This window comes from Microchirus variegatus (assembly GCF_963457635.1).
Source record: "Microchirus variegatus genome assembly, chromosome: 4".
Taxonomy (NCBI): domain Eukaryota; kingdom Metazoa; phylum Chordata; class Actinopteri; order Pleuronectiformes; family Soleidae; genus Microchirus; species Microchirus variegatus.
In genome coordinates this window covers 37,643,987-37,668,744 of record NC_139805.1, presented here as the reverse complement: position 1 = coordinate 37,668,744, position 24,758 = coordinate 37,643,987, and the positions used below count along the sequence as shown (strand labels likewise).

General features: G+C 45.7%; 2 protein-coding genes across 2 annotated transcripts in view; both read left to right on the top strand.

Moving 5' to 3' along the window:
* The window catches only part of LOC310926249 (actin remodeling regulator NHS-like), a gene marked incomplete at both ends in the record, with an annotated part of 50,036 nt that extends 35,191 nt beyond the window's left edge, over positions 1 to 14,845 (top strand). The window contains 7 exons of the mRNA XM_083888347.1: positions 2,204 to 2,356; positions 5,518 to 5,573; positions 7,242 to 7,422; positions 10,347 to 10,478; positions 10,610 to 12,982; positions 13,964 to 14,075; positions 14,164 to 14,845. Of these exons, the coding sequence (XP_083744473.1) occupies positions 2,204 to 2,356; positions 5,518 to 5,573; positions 7,242 to 7,422; positions 10,347 to 10,478; positions 10,610 to 12,982; positions 13,964 to 14,075; positions 14,164 to 14,845 (3,689 nt within the window). The remainder of the gene's footprint in view (positions 1 to 2,203; positions 2,357 to 5,517; positions 5,574 to 7,241; positions 7,423 to 10,346; positions 10,479 to 10,609; positions 12,983 to 13,963; positions 14,076 to 14,163) is intronic.
* Positions 14,846 to 21,362: 6,517 nt separating this feature from the next.
* On the top strand, positions 21,363 to 22,808 carry rai2 (retinoic acid induced 2; the record flags this gene model as incomplete). Its single annotated transcript, XM_083888346.1, has 1 exon — positions 21,363 to 22,808. The coding sequence occupies one exon, from the start codon at positions 21,363 to 21,365 to the stop codon at positions 22,806 to 22,808; it is 1,446 nt and encodes a 481-aa protein (XP_083744472.1).
* Between the last annotated feature and the right edge of the window lie 1,950 nt (positions 22,809 to 24,758).

The following is a 24,758-nucleotide window of genomic DNA, read 5'->3' as shown; positions in this document are numbered from 1 at the left end:
CTTCAGTTTAACACTGAGTTAAAGACGTAGTAGACTTAAACCGACACAGATTCATGTTTAGTTTAGTCTTTTGACTCAACAGAGTAGAGCGCCACCTGCTGCTGAGGGTCAGCATCAGCATCATCAGCTGAGATTAGGATTATCAGGGTATTATTATTCTGCGGCTGATTGTGTTTCAAACCTCAGAGCTGCGTCTTCAATATCACATTAAGGAATGAACACGAATGGCTTCTTATGTTATAAGTCTCTGGTTTTATAATATTACTGAAGATGTTTTAGTTTAATAAGTTCAGGAAAAGCAGTTTAACACAGTTTTACACTCGTTTTTATCACGATGATCATCCTCTATGCAGACGACACACTCGTCTTTACAGAGATTCTCCAATAATTCACTCTTTCATTAACACAACTACTTTTCTGAGTGTCATGTATGTGTATATAGTCTTTGCATAATGTACTTTAAAGTCATACTTGAGTAAAAGTACAAGTATTTGACCAGAAAATGACTTTGAACTTATTAAACTAAAACATCTTCAATGTCACGTTAAGGAATTACGTGTTTGACGTCAGTAATATTCTAAAACTTAAAGTCGTTCTCTGACACATGCTAATGTTGCTAACGTCGCTAATGTTGCTAACTGAGAAGGAGCTGAAACCGAGTCTGACAAAAGAGTCACATATTCATGTTCACTCACTCCTTTTCATTTCACTGAGTGAAAGTGCTGAGACGTGAGTGAGTGTGAAAGTGCTGAGACGTGAGTGAGTGTGTCCTTGTTGTTGTTGTTGTTGTTGTTGGCTCCACCTGCAGACATTTTATGGTACTGCGCCCAGTAGTTCTTTGTGTGTGTGTGTGTGTGTGTGTGAAAGTCAGTGTATCACGTTTCATTAAAGCTCATTGTTAAGCTAACGGCTAACAGCTTCAGTAAACAGGTTTATTGTCCTGTTGCCGACACATAATCAGATTATCTCACCTCTGCTTTTCCCAGAGTTTCCCTCCAATTCTCACAGCTGGGATTTTTAAATCCCCGACTGTTTCAGACTGTGACGCCGTCGCCAAACTGGAAAGAGCTTTAGCTGCTGCATTTTTCCGCGTCTGCACGCTTTCACCTTAATAACGTTAGAAACGCTGGAAAAAACCACAAGTATGTGAGAGTGGAAGTTTAAAGATTTGACTGAGCAGAACAGAAACATGTGCTTTTTATTCAGGGAGATTAAAAGTGCTTCATCTCACATGATAACAATAATCCACAGGATCAGGGCCACGCTGATTCTCTCTCAGAATTCAGGGAACAAAAAGTCAGGATTCTGAGAAAAAAGTTGGAGGTTTCAGATAAGTCGGAATTCTGAGGGAAAACATGTCAAAATTCTGAGAGGAAAAAAGCCATCTCATAATTCAGAATGTTTTACTCTGAGATCTGAGAAAAAATGTCTGATTTCAGAAAAAATAAATCAAGAACCTGAGTTTAAATGTTGGAATTCCAAGAAAAAAGTTGGAAGTCTGAGATAAAAGTTGGAATTCTGAGGGGGAAAAGTTAAAATTCTCAGGAAAAAACTGTCAGAATTAAGACTTTTTCTTACTTTTTATAGAATTCTAACTTTAATCTCATAATGCAGAGGGTTTTTTTGTTTGTTTGTTTGTTTCTGAGGAAAAATGTCCGAATTCTGAAAAAAAAAGTAAAGAAGTTGGAATTCCCTGGATAAAAAGTCAAAATTCCAAGAAAAAATGTTGAAGTCTGAGATAAAAAAATTAGTCAGAATTCTAATCTCTAAATCTAATCTCGTAATTCAGACGTTTCCTGAAAATATATATCAAAATTATCAGAAAAAAAAGCCTACAATCTGAGGTTAGAAGTAGGAATTGGAAAATGTCAGGATTCTGAGCGTAAAGGCAGGAATTCGAGGGAAAACTGGAATTCTGAGATTATTTTCAGTAATCTGTGATTACAGAGGAATTCTGTGAACAAAGTCAATTCAATCTGAATTCTGAGATTTTCTTAGAATTTTGAGAGTAAAGACAGGAATTCTGAGATTATTTTCGGTAATCTGAGATTACAGCAGAATTTTGAAAACGCCTAAAAAAGGTCAAAACACTGGAGTGTGGACAAAAAGACGTCCGTCACATTCTCCAGTGTTTTCAAACACACGCCTGTTTGTGAACAGAGGTTTAATCCGCTTTAATCTGTAATCTGTCTTTATTCCACAGCGGTGTCAAACCTGGACGTGGAGAGCAAACTGACGACGCATCACCGAGCGCCGTGGCCTCAGCAGAGGAACGTCCTCCACTCGTCCACCAGACCACCGTGTGTGGATGAGCTGCACAGACGAGCTCAGCTCAGTGTGTGGATGCTGCACCGAGGTCAGCATATCTTCAGATTATAGCATATAATATAATAATAATATAATGATAATATAATACTGATATAATATGATATTAAAATATTCACATTTAAGAAGCTGAAAAATGACAGAAACATGAAAATATTCACATTTAAGAAGCTGAAAAATGACAGAAACGTGAAAATATTCACATTTAAGAAGCTGAAAAATGACAGAAACTTGAAAATATTCACATTTAAGAAGCTGAAAAATGACAGAAACTAGAAAATATTCACATTTAAGAAGCTGAAAAATGACAGAAACTAGAAAATATTCACATTTAAGAAGCTGAAAAATGACAGAAACTTGAAAATATTCACATTTAAGAAGCTGAAAAATGACAGAAACTAGAAAATATTCACATTTAAGAAGCTGCAAAATGAGAGAAACTTGAAAATATTCACATTTAAGAAGCTGAAAAATGACAGAAACTAGAAAATATTCACATTTAAGAAGCTGAAAAATGAGAGAAACGTGAAAATATTCACATTTAAGAAGCTGAAAAATGACAGAAACATGAAAATATTCACATTTAAGAAGCTGAAAAACGACAGAAACGTGAAAATATTCACATTTAAGAAGCTGAAAAATGAGAGAAACGTGAAAATATTCACATTTAAGAAGTTGAAAAATGACAGAAACGTGGAAATATTCACATTTAAGAAGCTGAAAAACGACAGAAACGTGAAAATATTCACATTTAAGAAGCTGAAAAATGACAGAAACGTGAAAATATTCACATTTAAGAAGCTGAAAAATGACAGAAACGTGAAAATATTCACATTTAAGAAGCTGAAAAATGACAGAAACGTGAAAATAGTCACATTTAAGAAGCTGAAAAATGACAGAAACGTGGAAATATTCACATTTAAGAAGCTGAAAAACGACAGAAACGTGAAAATATTCACATTTAAGAAGCTGAAAAATGACAGAAACGTGAAAATATTCACATTTAAGAAGCTGAAAAATGACAGAAACGTGAAAATATTCACATTTAAGAAGCTGAAAAATGACAGAAACGTGAAAATAGTCACATTTAAGAAGCTGATTTTCTTGTCTTTGAATCTTCAAAATAACTGATATTCTCTTAAAATGATGAGTTTCTCAAATGTCTAAATGATTTCTTTGTTTTTATGAAGCAGATAATGTTTAAATATTTACATTCCAGTGTGAACTCTGACCTCCGTCCACGCTCACACACTGTGGTGTCGTGCTGCCCTCTAGTGGCCTGAGTGTGCTGCTTCATCCAGGCATCACTGTGTCCTGTTGAGTTTGTTTAGTGCATAAACAAACATCATTGTGTGTGTGTGTGTGTGTGTGTGTGTGTGTGTGTGTGTGTGTGTGTGTGTGTGTGTGTGTGTGTGTGTGTGTGTGTGTATGTACAGATCAACAGCGAGGACGATCATCGAGCAGCAGCAGAGTGACCATCTCCCTGTACCCTGCTCCTCTTCCTCCTGCTCCTCCTCCTCCTCCTCACCTCAGAGCCACGGTGAGGTCATCAGTCGACGCTAAACTTAACTTAACTGCTCTGATGTGATTGGATTACAATCCAAGAGTGTTCACACCTGGGACTATAATCTGTCTGAAGGTTCTCAGGCGTGGACTCAGCTGTGGTCAGAAGCTGGAAGTTTAAACTGAAATGTGAAGAAAAACTGGTTTAATCCACTTAACAAAAGACTCTGATTAAAGTCTACGTCAGATTAAGTCTACGACGTCTTTAAGAACGTGTTCACGTCTTTATTTCACTGTTAGACTGAAGTTTGTAAACCACTCACTCTCCCACACCAAAGCCCATAGAGAAAACCAGTGATTTTAGCTCACAGGGACACAGGAGCTGCTGGTCCTCTGCTGCCTCGTGTGGTCACTTTGTGTCACTGAGTTAAGTCTAAAGTCAATATTTTAAAAGCTGAATTCACTAAAATCAGTCATTGTAAGTTAGTGATGGAGGCAGCAGTGGATCTTTGGTGTGGGAGAGTGAGTGACTTTGGTGTGGGAGAGTGAGTGACTATGGTGTGGGAGAGTGATGAGTGACTTTGGTGTGAGAGAGTGAGTGACTTTGGTGTGTGGGAGAGTGAGTGACTTTGGTGTGGGAGAGTGAGTGACTTTGGTGTGTGGGAGAGTGAGTGACTTTGGTGTGGGAGAGTGAGTGACTTTGGTGTGAGAGAGTGAGTGACTTTGGTGTGGGAGAGTGAGTGACTTTGGTGTGGGAGAGTGAGTGACTTTGGTGTGGGAGAGTGAGTGACTTTGGTGTGTGGGAGAGTGAGTGACTTTGGTGTGGGAGAGTGAGTGACTTTGGTGTGAGAGAGTGAGTGACTTTGGTGTGGGAGAGTGAGTGACTTTGGTGTGAGAGAGTGAGTGACTGGTGTGAGAGAGTGAGTGACTTTGGTGTGAGAGAGTGAGTGACTTTGGTGTGAGAGAGTGAGTGACTTTGGTGTGGGAGAGTGAGTGACTTTGGTGTGAGAGAGTGAGTGACTTTGGTGTGGGAGAGTGAGTGACTTTGGTGTGAGAGAGTGAGTGACTTTGGTGTGAGAGAGTGAGTGACTTTGGTGTGGGAGAGTGAGTGACTTTGGCGTGAGAGAGTGAGTGACTTTGGTGTGAGAGAGTGAGTGACTTTGGTGTGGGAGAGTGAGTGACTTTGGTGTGAGAGAGTGAGTGACTGGTGTGAGAGAGTGAGTGACTTTGGTGTGGGAGAGTGAGTGACTTTGGTGTGAGAGAGTGAGTGACTTTGGCGTGAGAGTGAGTGACTTTGGTGTGGGAGAGTGAGTGGTTTACAGACTTCAGATTAACAGTGATCTTGTGACATAAAGACGTCATAAAGACTTAATGTGATGTAGATTTTGTTCTGTGAGTGTTTTATTAAGGTGATAAACTCACTTTATTTGTCATTTATCATCTTTAATGTTAAATATGAGTTTGTTTTGTTTTTTAACTTTGAATCAAAATGTCTTTAATTTGATTTGTTTGGATTTAAATGAAATGTATTTACACACACTGTGTGTGTGTGTGTGTGTGTGTGTGTGTGTGTGTTGTTGTCATCACTGCTTCATGTCACAGTTCACTCTTTATTTTCTTCATTCATGTTTTTTTATTGTCCTGTAATTCAGTTTGAATCCACACGCTCCTCCTCCTCCTCCTCCTCCTCCTCCTCCTCCTCCTCCCCCACAGAATGTTGTCGTTTATCTCCCTGGAGCAGAAAGGTACAACTCACTCCTCCTCCTCCTCCTCATCCTCATCATCATCATCATTCACCTCCTACTCTCCTCCTCTTCATCCTCTCATCCTCTTCCTCCTCTCCTCCTCCTCATCATCATTCACCTCCTCCTTTTCCTCCTCCTCTCATCATCATCATCATCATCATTCACCTCCTCCTCCTCCTCCTCTTCCTCCTCTTATTGGTTTGACTTCTTCTTCTTCTTCTTCTAATCATCATAACAAACATCTCTGTCGTGCATGTCCTCTCTGTCCTCGAGCTCCGCCCACTGACTCCGCCCAGTTTGCTGTGAAACAGGTTTCCGTCTCGATGAGTTTCCACACACACACACACACACACACACACACACACTGTGTCTCTCTGAGTCTCTGTGGACACAGCACCTCCCGCAGGCCTGGAGTACGTACTGCAACTGTAACCAGTGGAGCCTGAGAATCTGGTCCAGTTTCTGTGTGTGTGTGTGTGTGTGTGTGTGTGTGTGTGTGTGTGTGTGTGTGTGTGTGTGTGCGCGTGCGTGAGTGCGTGCGTGAGTGCGTGTGTGAGATCGTGTGTGTGAGATCGTGTGTGTGCGTGCGTGAGTGTGTGTGTGAGTGTGTGCGTGCGTGAGTGTGTGCGTGAGTGCGTGTGTGTGAGTGTGAGTGCGTGTGTGAGCGTGCGTGTGTGCGTGAGTGTGTGCTTGCGTGTGTGTGTGTGAGTGTGTGTGTGTGCGTGAGTGCGTGTGTGAGATCGTGTGTGTGCGTGCGTAAGTGTGTGTGAGTGTGTGCGTGCGTGAGTGTGTGTGTGTGAGATCGTGTGTGTGCGTGCGTGAGTTTGTGAGTGAGATCGTGTGTGTGCGTGCGTGAGTGTGTGTGTGTGAGTGTGTGTGCGTGCGTGCATGAGTGAGTGTGAGTGCGTGTGTGTATGTGTGAGTGCGTGTGTGTGCGTGTGTGAGTGCGTGTGTGAGCGTGCGTGTGTGCGTGAGTGTGTGCTTGTGTGTGTGAGTGTGTGTGGGTGAGTGTGTGAGTGCGTGTGAGTGCGTGTGTGTGTGTGCGTGCGTGTGTGTGTGAGTGTGCGTGCGTGAGTGTGTGTGTGAGTGTGTGTGCGTGCGTGCATGCATGAGTGAGTGTGAGTGCGTGTGTGTATGTGTGAGTGCGTGTGTGCGTGCGTGCGTGCGTGTGTGTGTGCGTGTGTGAGTGCGTGTGTGTGAGCGTGCGTGTGTGCGTGTGTGTGTGCGTGTGTGAGTGCGTGTGTGTTAGCGTGCGTGTGTGCGTGCGTGCGTGTGTGTGTGTGTGTTGTCGTGACTGGAAATGACTTGTTGTCACATTTGTGTCCTGTGCAGTGGCTGCTGTCTCTGTGACTGGTTTGCTAGTCTGGATTATTAATCCCAGGGTCAGTGTTGACCTCAGAGGATTTCCTTCACAAAAGGCTGCAGTGAGGCTAACAGGAGTTATCACAACATATTCTCCTTTCTCACAAAAGCACACAGTGATTTGTTGTGTTGTGATTTTCTTCTTGCATGAATCTGACTGTTCCTCTGAAGCATGTCTGTATGATCTAATCTCACGTGATCGTCCACAAACTCCACACAACTAATCCCTGAAGATGAGTTTCACCACCCTAACAACAACAGTAGCCACACCCACTCACCTTTCAAATGTCCGTGTGTGTGTCACAGGCCACGCCCTCTGACCCCGACCAGGTGACCCTGGGTCAGCGCTCTAAGTTCCCCGTCCCTAACTCACCGTCAACACTGGACAAACAAACCAACTGGACCAGAACTCTGCCTCTGCCCACACCTGAGGAGAGGATGAGGAGGCAGGTCATGACCTCATCTGTGGTCCCCATCAATGTGACCGGTAACCTGTGTGTGTGTGTGTGTGTGTGTGTGTGTGTGTGTGTGTGTGTGTGTGTGTGTGTGTGTCAGTCCTCTTGTCTCTTGCTAACTGAAAGTAGCCTCCCCCTGTTAGCACTGTTAACACTCTTCATTCATTTGAGTTATTGTTATAGCAAGTTTAGTTAGTTAGTTAGTTAGTAAGTAAGCTAGTTAGTTAGTTACTTCGTTATTTAGTTTAGATGTTAGTTAGTTAGTTTGTTAGCTAGTTAGTTAGTTAGTTAGTTAAGGTGTTTGTTTTTTTCTTTTGAAGCAAAGCCAGACTAAGCTAACCAGATCAGTCCTCTCATCTCTTGCTAACTAAAAGTTGCCTCCCCTGTTAGCACTGCTAACACTCTTCATTCATGTGAGTTATTGTTATAGAAAGTTTAGTTAGTTAGTTAGTTATTAAGTAAGTAAGCTAGTTAGTTAGTTACTTCGTTATTTAGTTTAGATGTTTGTTAGTTAGTTAAGTTGTTTGTTTTTTTTACTTTTGAAGCTAAGCCAGACTAAGCTAACCAGATCAGTCCTCTCATCTTTTGCTAACTGAAAGTTGCCTCCCCGTTAGCACTGTTAACACTCTTCATTCATGTGAGTTATTGTTATAGCAAGTTTAGCTAGTTTGTTCGTTAGTGAGTAAGTTAGTTAGTTAGTTAATTAGTTAGTTAGTTGGTTAGTTTGGGTGTGTGTTTGTTTTTTTACTTTTGAAGCTAAGCCAGACTAAGCTCACCATATCAGTACTCTCATCTCTTGCTAACTGAAAGTAGCCTCCCCCTGTTAGCACTGTTAACACTCTTCATTCACGTGTTATTGTTATAGCAAGTTAGTTAGTTGGTTAGTTAGTTAGTAAGTAAATTAGTTAGTTAGTTGGCTAGTTGGTAAGTTTGGGTGTGTGTTTTTTTCTTTTCTTTTGAAGCTAAGCCAGACTAACTAACCATATCAGTCTTCTCATCTCTTGCTAACTGACAGTAGCCTCCCTGTTAGCACTGTTAACACTCTTCATTCATGTAAGTTATTGTTATAGCAAGTTTAGTTAGTTTGTTCGTTAGTTAGTTAATTAGTTAGTTAGCTAGTTAATTAGTTAGCTAGTTGGTTAGTTTGGGTGTGTGTTTGTTTTTTTACTTTTGAAGCTAAGCCAGACTCTGTGTGTGTGTGTGTGTGTGTGTTCTCATGCTTTAACACAAAGAGTGAGACGCTGTGACACGAATGTCAATGACACACACACACACACACACACACACACACACACACACACACACACACACACACACACACACACATTGTAAGAAGAGTTCAGTGATTGCTATGGAGCTGAAAAGCCTGAGCTGCCGTCACATGATCGTCATTCATTTAGACGCACACACACACACACACACACACACACACACAGAGTCTCAGAGCAGGATTCTCCCTAAAGTTCTTCACTTCTTCTTTAATCTGACGCTGAAACATCGTCCTCTCAGGTTTGTTTCTGTGTGTGTGTGTGTGTCTGTGTGTCTGTGTGTGTGTGTGTGTGTGTGTGTGTGTGTGTGTGTGTCTGTGTGTGTGTGTCTGTCTGTGTGTCTGTGTCTACAGCAGTGAGACAAAGGTTCCTCTCTCATGTCCTCTCTCATGTCCTCATGTCCTCTATCATGTCCTCTCTCATGTCCTCATGTCCTCTCTCATGTCCTCATGTCCTCTCTCATATCCTCATGTCCTCTCTTATATCCTCATGTCCTCTCTCATGTCCTCATGTCCTCTCTCTCTCATGTCCTCTCTCATGTCCTCATGTCCTCTCTCATGTCCTCATGCCCTCTCGTCCTCTCTCATGTCCTCATGTCCTCTCTCATGTCCTCTCTCATGTCCTCATGTCCTCTCTCATGTCCTCATGTCCTCTCTCATGTCCTCTCTCATGTCCTCATGTCCTCTCTCATGTCCTCATGTCCTCTCTCATGTCCTCTCGTCCTCTCTCATGTCCTCATGTCCTCTCTCATGTCCTCTATCATGTCCCTCTCATGTCCTCTATCATGTCCCTCTCATGTCCTCTCTCATGTCCTCATGTCCTCTCTCATGTCCTCATGTCCTCTCTCATGTCCTCTCATCCTCTCTCATGTCCTCATGTCCTCTCTCATGTCCTCATGTCCTTTCTCATGTCTCTCATGTCCTCATGTCCTCTCTCATATCCTCATGTCCTCTCTTATATCCTCATGTCCTCATGTCCTCTCTTATATCCTCATGTCCTCATGTCCTCTCTCTCTCATGTCCTCTCTCATGTCCTCATGTCCTCTCTCATGTCCTCATGTCCTCTATCATGTCCTCTCTCATGTCCTCATGTCCTCTATCATGTCCTCTCTCATGTCCTCTCGTCCTCTCTCATGTCCTCATGTCCTCTATCATGTCCTCTCTCATGTCCTCTCGTCCTCTCTCATGTCCTCATGTCCTCTCTCATATCCTCATGTCCTCTCTTATATCCTCATGTCCTCTCTCATGTCCTCTCTCATGTCCTCTCTCATGTCCTCATGTCCTCTCTCTCTCATGTCCTCTCTCATGTCCTCATGTCCTCTCTCATTTCCTCTCTCATGTCTCCCTCATGTCCTCATGTCCTCTCCCATGTCTCTCTCATGTCCTCATGTCCTCTCTCTCTCATGTCCTCTCTCATGTCCTCATGTCCTCTCTCTCTCATGTCCTCTCTCATGTCCTCTCTCATGTCCTCATGTCCTCTCTCTCTCATGTCCTCTCTCATGTCCTCATGTCCTCTCTCATTTCCTCTCTCATGTCCTCTCTCATGTCCTCTATCATGTCCTCTCTCATGTCCTCTATCATGTCCTCTCTCATGTCCTCATGTCCTCTCTCATTTCCTCTCTCATGTCCTCTCTCATGTCCTCTATCATGTCCTCTCTCATGTCCTCATGTCCTCTCTCATGTCCTCAGGCCTGGTGTTTGACAGAGATGCCAGTGTTCGCTGTTCTCTGGTTCACTCTCAGTCTTTGCTTCAGAGGAGGAAGAAGCTGAGGAGACGAAGGACAGTGATCGGAGTCTGTAGACAAGTGAGGGAGGGGCTGGGTAAGACTCGTGTACATGTACACACATATATATATATATATATATACACACACACACACACACACTTGTGAGTGGACACATGTAATTGACACATTGTCGTCATGATCTTCTTCTTGGTCTCTGTCCTCCAGACTCAGACGAGTCTCCAGTGTCCACACAGAGGACAGCGGTCGTCCTCTCCAGTCCAGACGTGTCTCCGTCCCACGGGGAACTGTCCTCGTCTCACTTCAGCACCAGAGACTCCGGCTGTCAGACCGAGGACTTCCTGGTGTCAGGAGGTCCGTCTCGCAGGAGGACCAGGACTCAGAGGGTCCAGGCGTCCCTGTCCCGGTCTGCAGGGAACATCTCGTCTCCGAGCGACCACCCGGGTTCTGACGCCGCGTTCTCACCGCTGCGCTGTAGGAGCCTGCCCCGGGACGGCATCAGGACCACGGACAGAGGACGCCGTCACAGCGAGGAGGAGGAGGAGGACGAGGAGGAGGAGCTATGTCCCTTTGACACGGAGGACTTCCTGTCCGCGCCGCTACTCCTGAAGGACGAGGAGGGCGTGGACGAGCAGGCCGGTGGACACCGGTACCAGCAGCTGTCAGAGGACATGTGGACGGAGAGGACGAGATCTCGTCTGCTGCCGCGCAGCGAGATCTCGTCCAGCTCGGACACCTTCGGCAGCCCCGTCCACTCCGTCTCCGCCGCCGCCGCCGCGCTCGCCGCACACATGGACCACAAGGACGACCACCAGTCGTCCAGCGGCAACTGGAGCGGCAGCAGCTCCGCGTGCCCCTCCCAGACCTCGGAGACCCTCCCCCCCGCCGCGTTAACCCCGCCCCTCACCGGCTCCTCCCACTGCGACTCGGAGCTCTCGCTGAACGCCGCCGCCGCGGAAGACCACCACCACAGGAGCGGCTCCTTCTCGTCCGCGGCCATGGACATCTTAGAGGAGGCGGGAGTGAGCCCCCCGCTGGAGCGCGGGTGGAACTGCGGCCACGCCGAACCGCCGCTGCCGTCGCTACCGCCGCCGCCGCCGCCGCCGCGCCCGCGCGACTTCAGCCCCGAGCCGAGCCTGGGCTGCCCGAGCTTCAGCAGCATGAACACGTGCGAGAGCAGCTTCTCGGAGAAGGCCGACGCCGTGTCGGGTTACTCGGTGGACACTGAGGGGTACTACACCTCCATGCACTTTGACTGCGGTCTGAAGGAGAGCGGGAGCTTCACGTACGCCGGTCACATGACCCTGAGGAAGCCCAAGGCCAAGCCGCCGCCGCCGCAGAGGAGCTCCTCGCTGAGGAAGATCTGCAGCGACGACCACGAGGAGGAGGAGGAGGAGCCAAAGATCTCGTGCGGGCAACAACGTCCGCCGTCGAAGCTGCGGCTGGTTTTATCCAGCTCCTCCCCCTCGTCGGTGGAGGACGTGGCCGAGTTGTGCCGCTTCAGCTCCGCAGATGTTCTTTCCCATAAGGACGAGGGCGTGGCCTTCAAGGACGAGGGCGCGGCCTTCAAGGACGAGGGCGTGGCCTTCAGGGACGAGGGCGTGGTCTACGCCGACCTGTGGATGCCCTGCGAGCTAAAACCCGGCGATCCGTACCGCTCGCTGTCCAACTCCAGCACGGCCACGGCGACCACGGTGGTGGAGTGCGCACGCTCGCGCGACGGCTCCGAGTCGGCGCCGTCACGCTCCGCCTCCCGGGCGGCGACTCCCTCGCTGCTGCCGCCAGCAGAGGGCGACTCCTCCGGGCTGACGTCGCCGGAGACGCTGGGCGGCGTCGCCAGTCCCTCCAGCGGCTACTCCAGTCAGTGCGACACGCCCACCTCCTCCTCCTGCTTCGGCTCCGCCTTCTTCCCCGCCCCCCCGCTTCCGCCGCCGCCGCCGTCGCCAGCCGGCCGCAAGAGGAAGCCCAAAGTCCCCGAGAGGAAGTCGTCTCTGTCGTCGCCGTCGCTGCACGCCCACGTCACCGCGGCAACCGAGAGAGACCCGGAGCCGCCCGCGACAACCCCGCCCTCTCACCTCCACCTCCACTGGGTCGACAACGTCTCGGATCTCGGGACGTTTAGCTCCGCCCCCGCCACGACCGTCACGCCCACGGCGCTTCGCTCGGTCCAGCTGCGCGCCGTCGAGGACAAAGCGTCCAAACGTCTGACGCCGCAGCTGCATTGCGCGTCGTCGCTGGAGACGTTAGCTTTGACGGAAGGCAGCGGCGTCTTAGAGAGCGCGCCGGCGGCGCTCGAGCTGCGGTCAGTGCCGCCGCCGCCACTGCAGGACGTTTGTGACGCGATGGCGGGTCAGGAAGAAGACGTGTGGACGGAGACGTGCGAAGATCTTGAAGCGTCTTTGTCGGACGGCGTGGAAACACCTGCTGCTGCTGACGGCCAATCAGAGGAGACGCACCTGAGCAAAGGGCGTTACCACGACGACGACGACGACAGAGACGACGAATGTGAGTCGTCTGTCGTCTCTGCTGAAAGCTCCTCGAAGGACGAGAAGGACGAGTCCATGCTGGAGACAGAAGAAGGTATGTTTAACAACAGGAAACTGAAGTTTGTGAACCACTCACTCTCCCACACCAAAGTCACTCACTCTCCCACACCAGTCACTCACTCTCCCACACCAAAGTCACTCACTCTCCAACACCAAAGTCACTCACTCTCTCACACCAAAGTCACTCACTCTCCCACACCAAAGTCACTCACTCTCCCACACCAGTCACTCACTCTCTCACACCAAAGTCACTCACTCTCCCACACCAAAGTCACTCACTCTTTCACACCAAAGTAACTCACTCTCCCACACCAAAGTCACTCACTCTCCCGCACCAAAGTCACTCACTCTCTCGCACCAAAGTCACTCACTCTCTCGCACCAAAGTCACTCACTCTCTCACACCAAAGTCACTCACTCTCCCTGCACCAAAGTCACTCACTCTCCCTGCACCAAAGTCACTCACTCTCCACACCAAAGTCACTCACTCTGCCACACCAAAGTCACTCACTCTGCCACACCAAAGTCACTCACTCTCCCACACCAGTCACTCACTCTCTCGCACCAAAGTCACTCACTCTCCCTGCACCAAAGTCACCCACTCTCCCACACCAAAGTCACTCACTGTGACTTAGCTGTGTTAGCTCCTTTAGCGCGGGTTAGCGTTAGCCTACAGTGGAACTGGAGCGGTCTGTTTGTTAAAGGAAAAGAGCAGCGCTAACAAATAACTAGCGTAACTGTGTAACTGCGTAAGTGTGCGTCTCTTTTTAAAGGTTAGCGTGACTTTACTCATCTTAACAATCGGGAGTCACGTAAACATGGCGTCACACGCGTCTTTTTCCTGTCAGTCGTCATGGAAACGACGTTATATACGATCTTCATAAACGATGACAAAATGTACTGATAGACGATAAACTCCAGAGGAAAGAAAGAATAAATGCTGCTGATTCAGTGGTTGTTGCAGAACTCTGACCTGGATCAAACTGGACCTGGACTCTGTTTTGTTTTGTTTCCAGATTCCGTTCCCGGTGAAACGGCGGCGTCTCCGCCGAGCGACGCCGACAACGCCGTGTTTCTGTCGCCCGGCAGAAGTCGCACAACGGAGGATCTGTTCGCCATGATCCACAGGTCAGCAAAACGTCCGCTAAACGCCGCCGCCGCCGCCGTCTTTGTTCGCTTCCTCGTGTCTGACTCCGCCTCTTCTCGTTTCCTCCAGGTCCAAACGGAAAGTGTTGGGTCGCAAAGACTCGGCCGAGGTCGCCGCGAGGAACCGTCTCAACGCCGCGTCGCCGGCGAGCTCGCCCTCCAGTGGCGACGCGAGCGCCCCTAGCTCGCCGGTTTCCTCCGCGGCGTCGCCCGCCTCCGCCTCCGCCGCCGCCGTGACGCCGCCGGGTCTTCAGCGAGTTTCCGGATCGATCTACAGGAACGCCAAGAAGTCCATCACGTCCAGCGAGGAGTTCAAGCTGCTGCTGCTGCGCAAAGGAAGTCGCTGCGACTCCAGCTACCGCATGTCGGCCACGGAGATCCTCAAGAGTCCGGTCACGCCCAAATCCCTCGCCGATTCTCTGACTGAGTCGCCGCGGCAACACGAGGACCACGCCGCCGCCGCCGCCGCCTCGCCGTCACCGTCGCCGCTGAACTCGGATCAGCTTTTCTTCTCCAGAGCTAACGCCGACGCTTTCTCCCCGAAATCCTTCCCGTCGAGCGCGGCGGCGGCGGCGGCGGCGGCGGCGGCGCGTCACGGTCGCTCCAGAATCCCGCCGCCCGCTAACAGCAGCCGCTACGGCGCCCGCTCCAGACTTTGCTCCGCCCCCATGCAGGCGATCTCGGAGGGCGAGACGGAGAACTCTGACGGGAGTCCTCACGGCGAGCGGACGCCGCCGCGCAGATCCACGTAGGAAAAAAACAACGTAGAAAAAAAAAATTATGAATTTAATGATGAATATTTATGAGCGAATAATTAACATATTTTAAATATAAATATTATTTCCTTGAAAAACCACTTCATAAAGTCGATCAAAGGTGAGTTCACGTCAAATCACCTGAGGCGAGAATCAGAGAGGGGGCGGGGCTTAAAGTGAGCTAGGACGGCTAACGTAAACGAGATCACTAAGCTCCTCCCACTAAGGCTTATTTTCCGACTATTTTCTCAATTTTTTTACGTTTTTCTTTACGGAGCAGTTTTTACCGATGTTGGGATTGTGACTTTTCCTGTAAAAGGTTTTTCCCTCTGACGGCCAACAGGAGGCGCTCTCCACTGACGACAAAGAAAAACATCAGTTGTATTTGGTTAAAAAATATATATTTTTGATCAAATTAAAGCTAAAGCGTAAATCGCTCAACGTTCGGTCCCGTACTTTTTATCGGACTCTCAGCGTTAAAGGGGGCGTGTACTTACAGGTGGTTTAAACAGCCAGTAGGGGGCGCTTTGTTTCTACTGATGACAAATCAAAACAATCACAGGAATATTTTATCATCGAAGGTCGATTTTATACGAAATTTAACAAAAAAAAATCTATGCTCTGCTTTTATTTTGGTAAATTCAGAGTTTTCAACTAAAGTTTAATCTGACGTACAGATATTTTTAAACATATGAATGAATGAACAAATGAAAGAACATATGAATGAACGAATGAATGGATGAAGGTACGAATGAACGTATGAATGAACGAATGAAGGTATGAATGAAGGTATGAATGAACAAATGAATGAATGTATGAATGAACGAATGAATGTATGAATGAACGTATGAATGAACGAATGAATGTATGAATGAACAAATGAATGTATGAATGAACGTTTGAATGTATGAATGAATGAACGTATGAAAGTATGAATGAACAAATGAATGTATGAATGAACGAATGAATGTATGAATGAACGTATGAATTAACGAATTAATGTATGAATGAACGTATGAATGAACGAATGAATGTATGAATGAACGTATGAATGAACGTATGAATGAACGAATGAATGTATGAATGAACGAATGAATGAACAAATGAATGAATGAACGTATGAATGAACGAACAAATGAATGAACGTATGAATCAACGTATGAATGAACAAATGAATGTACGAATGAACGTATGAATGAATGTATGAATGAACGTATGAATGAATGTATGAATGAACGAATGAATGTATGAATGAACGAATTAAGTAACAAATGAATGAACGTATGAATGAACGAATGTATGAATAAACGAATGAATGAACGAATGAATGAACATATGAATGAACAAATGAATTAATGAACAAATGAATGAACGTATGAACGAATGAATGCACGAATGAATTCTTTTTTTACGTTTTCTTCACAGTGTAGAAAGTCGTTATTTATGCTGGAATTGCGAACTTCTACGTGCAGCCGCGTCGTAGAACGGCCAATAGGAGGCGCCCTTGCTCTCTGTCTGTGAACTGCGATGTGATTGGTCAACGTTCCTGCCTGTGGGAGGAGCCGAAAGATCGCCATCTTTCTCCGATTTACTTGATCGACACGCGTTTACGTAGCGCAGCTTTAACACAACGTCCGCTGACTTGATGAAGCCATGAACGCTAACCCTTTCACCTTCTGCTGGAACGGACTTTGATTATTTCATAAATATCGTGAAAATTGCTAAATACATTTTGATTAACTACAAAAACGATTATAAATAAAAGCTTCTCACCGACATAACGACATAGTGATTTATCCTGTGCCACAAGGGGGAGCCAGTGTCTCATTCCAGGACCGCGTGATTTTATAACTTTTTACTAAAAAATATATTAATTTAAGGCGAAGTTATTTTAATACGTTTTTTAAAGTGTTGAGCAGTTTTTTTACAATTATCGCAATGAATATCACTAAAATTGTGACATGAAACCCCGCCCCCTCTGGTCAAAGCTCCACCCACGAAAAAAACACAACAAGTCATATTTTTGTAAATTGGTTACAGGATTTTGTAACATTACAAAAAATGTTCGGGAACATAATTCGTGTTTTCTTTTCGCGATGTTTCCTTTGATTCCGAACATTTTCGGGGAAATTCGTACATTTACGGATACAAAAAAAAAAAAAAGATGGCCGCGAACGGGGAGAAGGCTCCGCCCACTTCTGTGAATTTCTTTTTAAAAAACGATTATCGCAATAATATCGTGAATCGCAATTATTTCTCTCAGGAAAATCTGACGCGAAAAACTATGCAAACACACGATAATGTATATTTACGAACCTTTGGGGAAAATGCTAATTCGAAAACTTGCGACATTTCAAGTGTTCGTTAACGTCCCTTTTTTAACGTTTTAAAGTTTAACGAAACTTTAGCAAATTTCTCGTGCAATAACCGCGTGATGTGAGACAGGAAACATGAAAACGTCGCAGGTTGTGAGAGAACGTGAGGTCACGTGATCGGGAACAAGAACGGACTTTTCGGGGGGTTTTTTTGAAGTGGTTTTTACGAGTTTTTAGAGGAGGCGACAGGAAGTGAATCGCAAAGAAAGACACGGTAAAGGGATAGTTCGGGGTTTTTTTTTTTGTTTTTTTTTAAGTATAATCGGAGCGAACTGTGCCGATAACGTTAGCCACTGAACGAGCAGCAGGGGGCGCTCACAGCACAGTTTGGACTCAGTTTGGACGGAGGATGTTTTTGTGTCGCGTTACATTTTATCGTCTGTGATGAAAAGAAAGAGTTGTGGATTCTTTGAAGTGTGTTTAGTTTACGGCGGTCCTTGAATGCATCTCACACACACACACACACACACAAATGTTGCGTATTGGACCTTTAAATCTATATTTATTTATTTTTATAAATAAATAAATAATTCCATGTATTTACAAAACTTTTATACGTCAAGAGGACTTTACGTTTGTCGTGATTCACGATCTTTTATGCAAATCTACGTTAGCCGTAAAACAACAACAACAACAACAATAACCGGGTACGCATTCCGATTTCTTTTTTCTTCGCACTGACGTTGCAGATTTTTTTTTTATAAACGCGAATCCGTTTTTTTTAACGTAAACGACGTCGAGACTCTGAACGTTTACGTTAAATCGTAGAAGATTTCTTTTTGTACAAACTTGTAAATAAAAGAAGTTTGTTTTGATTTGTTTTTTTATGTAAAATAATCAAATGTTTACATGAATTTCAAACCTTTGTATATTTCTGACCTTTAAACCTTTGCCCTGTATTTATTTTATGATTTTATTTTTATGTTTTTTTTTAAGTTTAGTTCAGCGTTGATTTGTTGGTAAACATCCTTCAAATGAAACAAACAAATAAATAAATGTGACTGCTTTGAAAAACCACTCTGGTTGTTTATTTTGACATTTGTTTGAGTTTGAAACAAAAAAAAACTTCACTGAAAGGTGAATATAATTAAATATAAGTATAAAATATATATAATAAAGCTTTTTTTTAAGTGCATTACAGATACTCTATAGAGAAGAGAATAACTGCAGTGTCGGCTCCAAACCGCCAGATGGCGCCATTACAGTCACAGACTGTTAATGAAAGTGACTGAGGAAGAAAACACAACATTTAAATATGAATTAAATTATAAATAACAGATCACACACACACACACAAACCTTTCAACGTGATGATGATGATATAAACATTAGAATGTAATTTATATTAAAACAGTCAAAAAAAAATAAAGAACATTTTAAATAAAATAAAGGAAATAAAAATGAACATAATTGTGAAAATAAACAAAACAAATATTTAAAAAAAAATATATATAACAAAAGCCTTTAAACCATATAAACAGTAAATGTCATATAAATGGCTGTTTAGTCAGAACTACGGTGGCTCAGAGGCAAAAACAAACATAGTATTACTTATTTTATATATATATATATAAAAATATATGATTAATTATTTAATATTACTAATAATATTAAATATTAATACCATTTTATACACATATTTATACTAATAAGATACACAAAGAAATGAAAGCACAATAAAAAACATTAGAATGTAAATTATATTAAAAACAGTCAAAAATTAATAAGGAAAATAAGATTTGAAAAAAACTAGCAAATAAAATGAACAGAATTGTGAAAATAAACAAAACAATTAATATACATATATATATGTATATTAATGTATGTATATATATAACTACGGTGGCTCAGAGGCGAAAACAAACAAACAAACGTGAAACAATGACGTATTTTTCCTTTTGTTGTGACGTTTTTTTTTGTAATTTATTTAAATTTATATTTAAATTAATTTATTTTCACCATCTGTTTGTGAGGAGGAGGAGGAAGCTGCTGCGCGCGCAGTCTCAGTGTGTGTGTGTGTGTGTGTGTGTGTAGCCGCAGTCATCATCATCATCATCGTCATCATCAGCATCACCGGGTCTCTTTCATGTGGACGATTCTCGGTAATTTTACGGTAAAAAAAAACCGGACAACGAGCGCGAGCTCCGCCGCACAGGTGAGGGAAAGCGTGCGCGTGTGTCGTAAAGCTGCACTTTGATGTCACGAGGACAAAAACGAACGGCTTTTTTTTTTTTAAAGGGAAGCGGATCGAGCGGCGCGAGGCTCCAACAACACATGAATGAATGAATGAATGAATGAATGAATGTTGTGTTTCACGCTTTCACCACGTTCACGTGACGCAGCAGTTTGTCGCGAGGACAAACGTTTGTAACGTCTGTGTTATTTTAGCTCCGTCTGTGTGCGCGAGACTCTGACAACAGACGGACACCGACACGGTTTGTTTTCCTCTTTATAATCATTTATTTATTTATGTATTTGTTTATGTTTTAAAAGCGTAAAGTGTGTCAATAACGTGAGATCGATTCAGCGCGAGGACGTTTCTGTGTGTGTGTGTGTGTGTGTGTGTGTTCCTTTTATTTGTCTCACGCGCCTCAGACCTGACGTGATAAGAGGAGACGAGCGCGTGCATGAGCACACACACACACACGCAGCACCCCCACCGCCCTGAACCTGTTTGTTGTCATAGCAACGTGCGCGTGCGTGTCCTCAGGTGACCTCACCGTGAGTTGTGTTTTTTTTAAATAAATTTTTTTTAAATTTTTTTTAAATATGGAAAATTTGTCTTTTAATGGAGGACACATGCTAACAACTAGCCACCGGCTAGCCGAGGGTTTCCAGAGTCCCAGCGACGGCCACAAGAGGGCGCTGCATCTTTCAAATCATTCACAACAAATCAGCTGCTAGAGCGGAGGGGGCGTGTCCTGAGCGATGACATCATCACCGGCCGCTGTTCTTTGTTCTTTTAGACGACGCAAATCCACGCTAATCCAAACAAAAACGAGAAAAATCCCCCCGAAAAATTTACAACACTTGAAAATGCTCTCAGGTTTTATTTTGAAGGACCACGAGGGGGCGCTGCAGAACCTTCTGATTTATAATGATATATTATTTACGATCTGCGATGTAAAAAAATGTTGAGTGATTTCAGCCTCGTAAAATTTGCGAAAAAACATTATTTACGTTTTATCAAAATGTGACTTAAGTTGCGTAAAAAAACATTTTTATTTTGTAAGAATTTGACAAAATCGACAAAAATATTATTAACGTCGGAAAAGAATGTGACGAAATGTCGTATTGTTTGCGAAAAATCATAATTTATGCTTTGAAAGAAAAATTACAAAATCGTGTGATGTTGCAAAAAAAACGTTTATGTTGCCGAAGAATGTGAAAAAAAAAAATTGTTAATTACGTTTTTGTAAAATTTGTGAAAAACGCTATTTACAGAAAGAATTTGGTCGGAAATTTTGACGGAAAGCGACAAAATCTTGTATTATTGCGACAAATAAACAACGATTGTTTACGTTTCATCAGAATGTGACTTAAGTTGCGAAAAACATTTTAATTTTCTAAGAATTTGACAAAATCTACAAAAATATTATTAACGTCGGAAAAGAATGTGACGAAATGTCGTATTGTTTGCGAAAAATCACAATTTATGCTTTGAAAGAAAAATGACAAAATCGTGTGATGTTGCGAAAAAAACGTTTATGTTGCCGAAGAATGTGAAAAAAAAATCTGTAATTAAGTTTTTGTAAAATTTGCGAAAAACATGATTTATAGAAATATCGTATTATTGCGACAAATATTGTTCACAGTAACGACGATTATTTACGTTTCATCAGAATGTGACATTTTTCGCAAAAATACGCAATTATTTAACGTAAAACGTAGCTAATGATTTGTCACATGACCCCACTGAAGAGGAAGGGGAGGAGCCTCGGGTCACAAGCCGACGCCCACTAGCTATCATTTTATTGTTAAAAACAAAACTGCAGCATAAAAAACAATGAGATTATTATCTGTGTCGTTCTCGCTCGGGTCAAACCATTTGGTCGTGTGACAGAGGGGGAGGAGTCTGAGCCGGCGTGTCCTCTTGTGTCTTTCAGAGCGTCGGACAGAAATGTTCTGACCGTCCGACGATGGAGGGAAGCCAAGACGACGCGGCGGACGGCGCTAAAGCGGAGACGGGGGCGGAGTCCTGCCACAAAGGAAGCTCCTCCTCCGAACCTCCTGCCACGACCCCCGCCGCCGACCCTCCAGCAGGGGGCGTGTCGCTGAAAGTGGCCGCCACCGTCCTGCACCCGGTGTGTCTGGGCGAGAGCCCGCTGATGCTGCCCATCCACCTGCAGATGTCCGGAACAGCCGCCGCGCCCCAGCTCGGCCACATGGGGGCGGCGCCGTTCCTGATCGCCGGCCAGAGCCCCGTGTCGCTTCCTCTGGTCCTGGACCAGCAGATGGTCCTTCCTCCTCCTCCGGGCGCCAACGCCGTCCTGTGCCAGAACCCGCTGGCGTTCGGTTTGCCGCCGCCGCCCGCCGCCCACCAGAAGTCTGCGGGACCGCCGCCGGACGCTAACCTGCTCGCCTTGCTCCAGAACCCGGCTTTCGCCGCCATCTTGCAGGACCTGTTTCCTCCCCAGGCCGCGCCCACCACCTGTCAGTCACCGGGCTCCGCCTTCTTCCCTCTGCCCCCGTACACCTCCCCTTTGGCGCCGTTGGTCCCGCCCCCCACGCTCCTGGTCCCGTACCCGGTCATCATTCCCTTACCGGTGCCTCTTCCCGTCCCCCTCCCCGTCCCCGTCCCTCAGACCCCTCAGGACTCGAAGTGGAACGTTCCGAAATCTCTTTGCAGCGCGAGTAAAAGCACTCAGACTTGCGCGTCGCCACAGGAAGTGTCCCCGCGCTCACTTCCTGCGGACGACGGACAGGCCTTAGACCTCTCCGTGAGGTCGTGTCCGGTCGAGCCGAAGCAGGAGTTTCCCAGCATGCAGCAGGACGGCGCGCTGGACCTGTCGGTGCCCGCCGTCCGGAGGAAGTGCGCTCAGTCCTGCGGCTCCGCCCCCACGCCGCGCCGAGAGTTCGCGTTCCAGTGCGGTCAGGACGCGAGCGCCGCCGCCGCCTCCTCGTCCGTGGATCGCTCTCAGAGTTTCGATTCTAAACTCCTCGGCAGTTTGGCGTCGCTGGAGTTCAGCCGGCAGCACAGGTGGGTGGTGGGCGGCGGCGGGGGCGGAGCCTCGGGTTCTCCGGGACGGGAGAACCTGGAGCTCGTCGGCGCCTCGCAGACGGCCAAGGTCATCGTCGCGGTGAAGGACGCCATCCCCGCCATCCTGTGCGGGAAGATCAAAGGTTTGTCCGGCGTCTCCACCAAGAACTTCTCCATTAAACGCGACGGCAGCCAGGGGGCGACGGCGCTGCAGCAGCTGTACGGCGTGGCGGCGGCGGCTGTGGCGGGCGACGCGGCGCACGAGACGGGCGACAAAAAGATCCCGAAAAATAGAGCCATCAAAGTGAAGAAGGTGAGCTCGCAGGAGATCCACTTCCTGCCCGTCAAGAAGCAGAGGCTGGCGCCGCTGCTGCCCAGGAAGTGACATCATCACACGGTGACGTCATCACAGCGGCCTCGCCGTCACCTGCCACGCAGAGCGGGATTAAAGGGACAGTTCCGCCTTTCTGTAGCGTGGTCGTATATGAGACACTGACGATAACCTTTTTTTAAATTAGCGCTGGGCGTGTTAGCGCATTGCGTGTTTCCATGACGACTGACCCGGAAAAAGACGCCATGGCACTGTTTACCCATATAGCTCCGTTAGCGTTAGCCTACAGTGGAACTGTTTATCAAAGGAAAAGAGCAGCGCTACAAATAACTAGCGTACCTGTGTACTGCGTACGTGTGCCTGTTTTTAAAGGTTAGCGTTTACTTTTTCCGGAAAACGCGTCATGCGCCAACGTTAAGCGTCGTTAACACGTTAGCGTGCCTAGCGCTATTAGTTCCTATAATAATGAAATGGGGAAAAATCTGCTTCAAAATGTACTTTGTTAAAACGACATTATTTTCAGTCCAAATATGAGCTAAATGTTTTGTTTTTTCTGGATGAGATCGTGAGTGTTTGAACCCCCATAATCCCCCATAATCCCTTGCTGTTTCCAGTCACTCACTCTTTTCGTTAAACCTGAAGTCGAGATAAAGTCGAAGGAAACGCCAAAAAAAAAATTATCGTGCACTACTCACCTCACCACCAGAGGGCAGGCTCTTCTGTTTTCCGTCCACTGTAGGAAATATACGGAAGATTATCGCATTCATCTGAAACGGCATTGACTACGTTTCGTTTTTACGAAATTTATTTATTTAATTATTCAAAAATTGGCTTCAGCGAGTGAGAATTTTTTTTCGTACATTTGTGTGCGATGAATTTTAGCTTGTTATTAGAATCGGTTGTGGTTAGGCTCCGCCCCCTCGTGGTTAAACATGTCGATGTTATGTTGTTTCTCGATCGCAGTTTTGAACGTGAACGAGTTGCGTCAGGCGTCTGTTTATTTATTTCTTGTTTTTCCGACTAAGTGCACTTTGTCGTAGTTTAGTTAAAAAAAAGAAAAAAAAAGAAAAAGTCCAGACTGTTTTTGTTAGGACTGACGCCCCCTTGTGTTTATGAAAATGTATGAAGTTCAGGGTATTGGGGGCGGAGCCACAGGGTACGGGGAACTGCTTGGAGAAGAAGCCCCTCCCCCCCTGAGGACGGCTGACTTTTGTGTGTCGTGAATTTTTTGCGTCTTTGTGGGTTTTTTTTGCTGCCGACGTAGAACGTTGAGCAAAGTTGTCCACCAGGGGGCAACCAGGAAGCTGTGAAACTGTACGCTAACTTTGAAAATTAAGAATTACCGTCATTTATGTTATATTTTACTTTCATCGCGACGTGTAAACGAGGTGACGTTTATCGCAAAAGTTAATTTTTTTAAAACATGGCGGAGTTAACAAATACGACACGGAGTGGGTGGACACTTGTGTGATTGACAGCTTGTATCGTCCAATAGGAGCCTCGCTGACGTCCCTGCACCTCGGAGAGCGCGATTCGAAGTGTTGAAAAAAACATCGGAAGTGCCCAGTCGGATGACGCTAACTCCTCGGATTGACCTAAACATCCTGAACTACGTAATTGTTGCATTTTGTCACTTTGGCAACACTTTAGCAACGCTAGCCTGACGACGTCGGCCATGACGGTGCATCGACGTCGCAGAAGCCTCCACGTCGTACGTTTGCGTGCAGCGTAGCTAATACATCTTGGCGAGGATCTTTGTAACGGAAACATTTAAAGTAACGAGGGCGTGATTCGAAGTGTTAGAAAAAACATCGGAAGTGCCCAGTCGGATGACGCTAACTTATCAAATTGACCTAAATTACGTAATTGTTGCATTTTGTCACTTTGGCAAACACTTTAGCAACGCTAGCCTGACGACGTCGGCCACGACGGTCGCTACTCTGGTAGCATTTGAGAGCCCGCCTCCAGCACCAGACGTCAGACACGCCCACTTGAAATAAAACC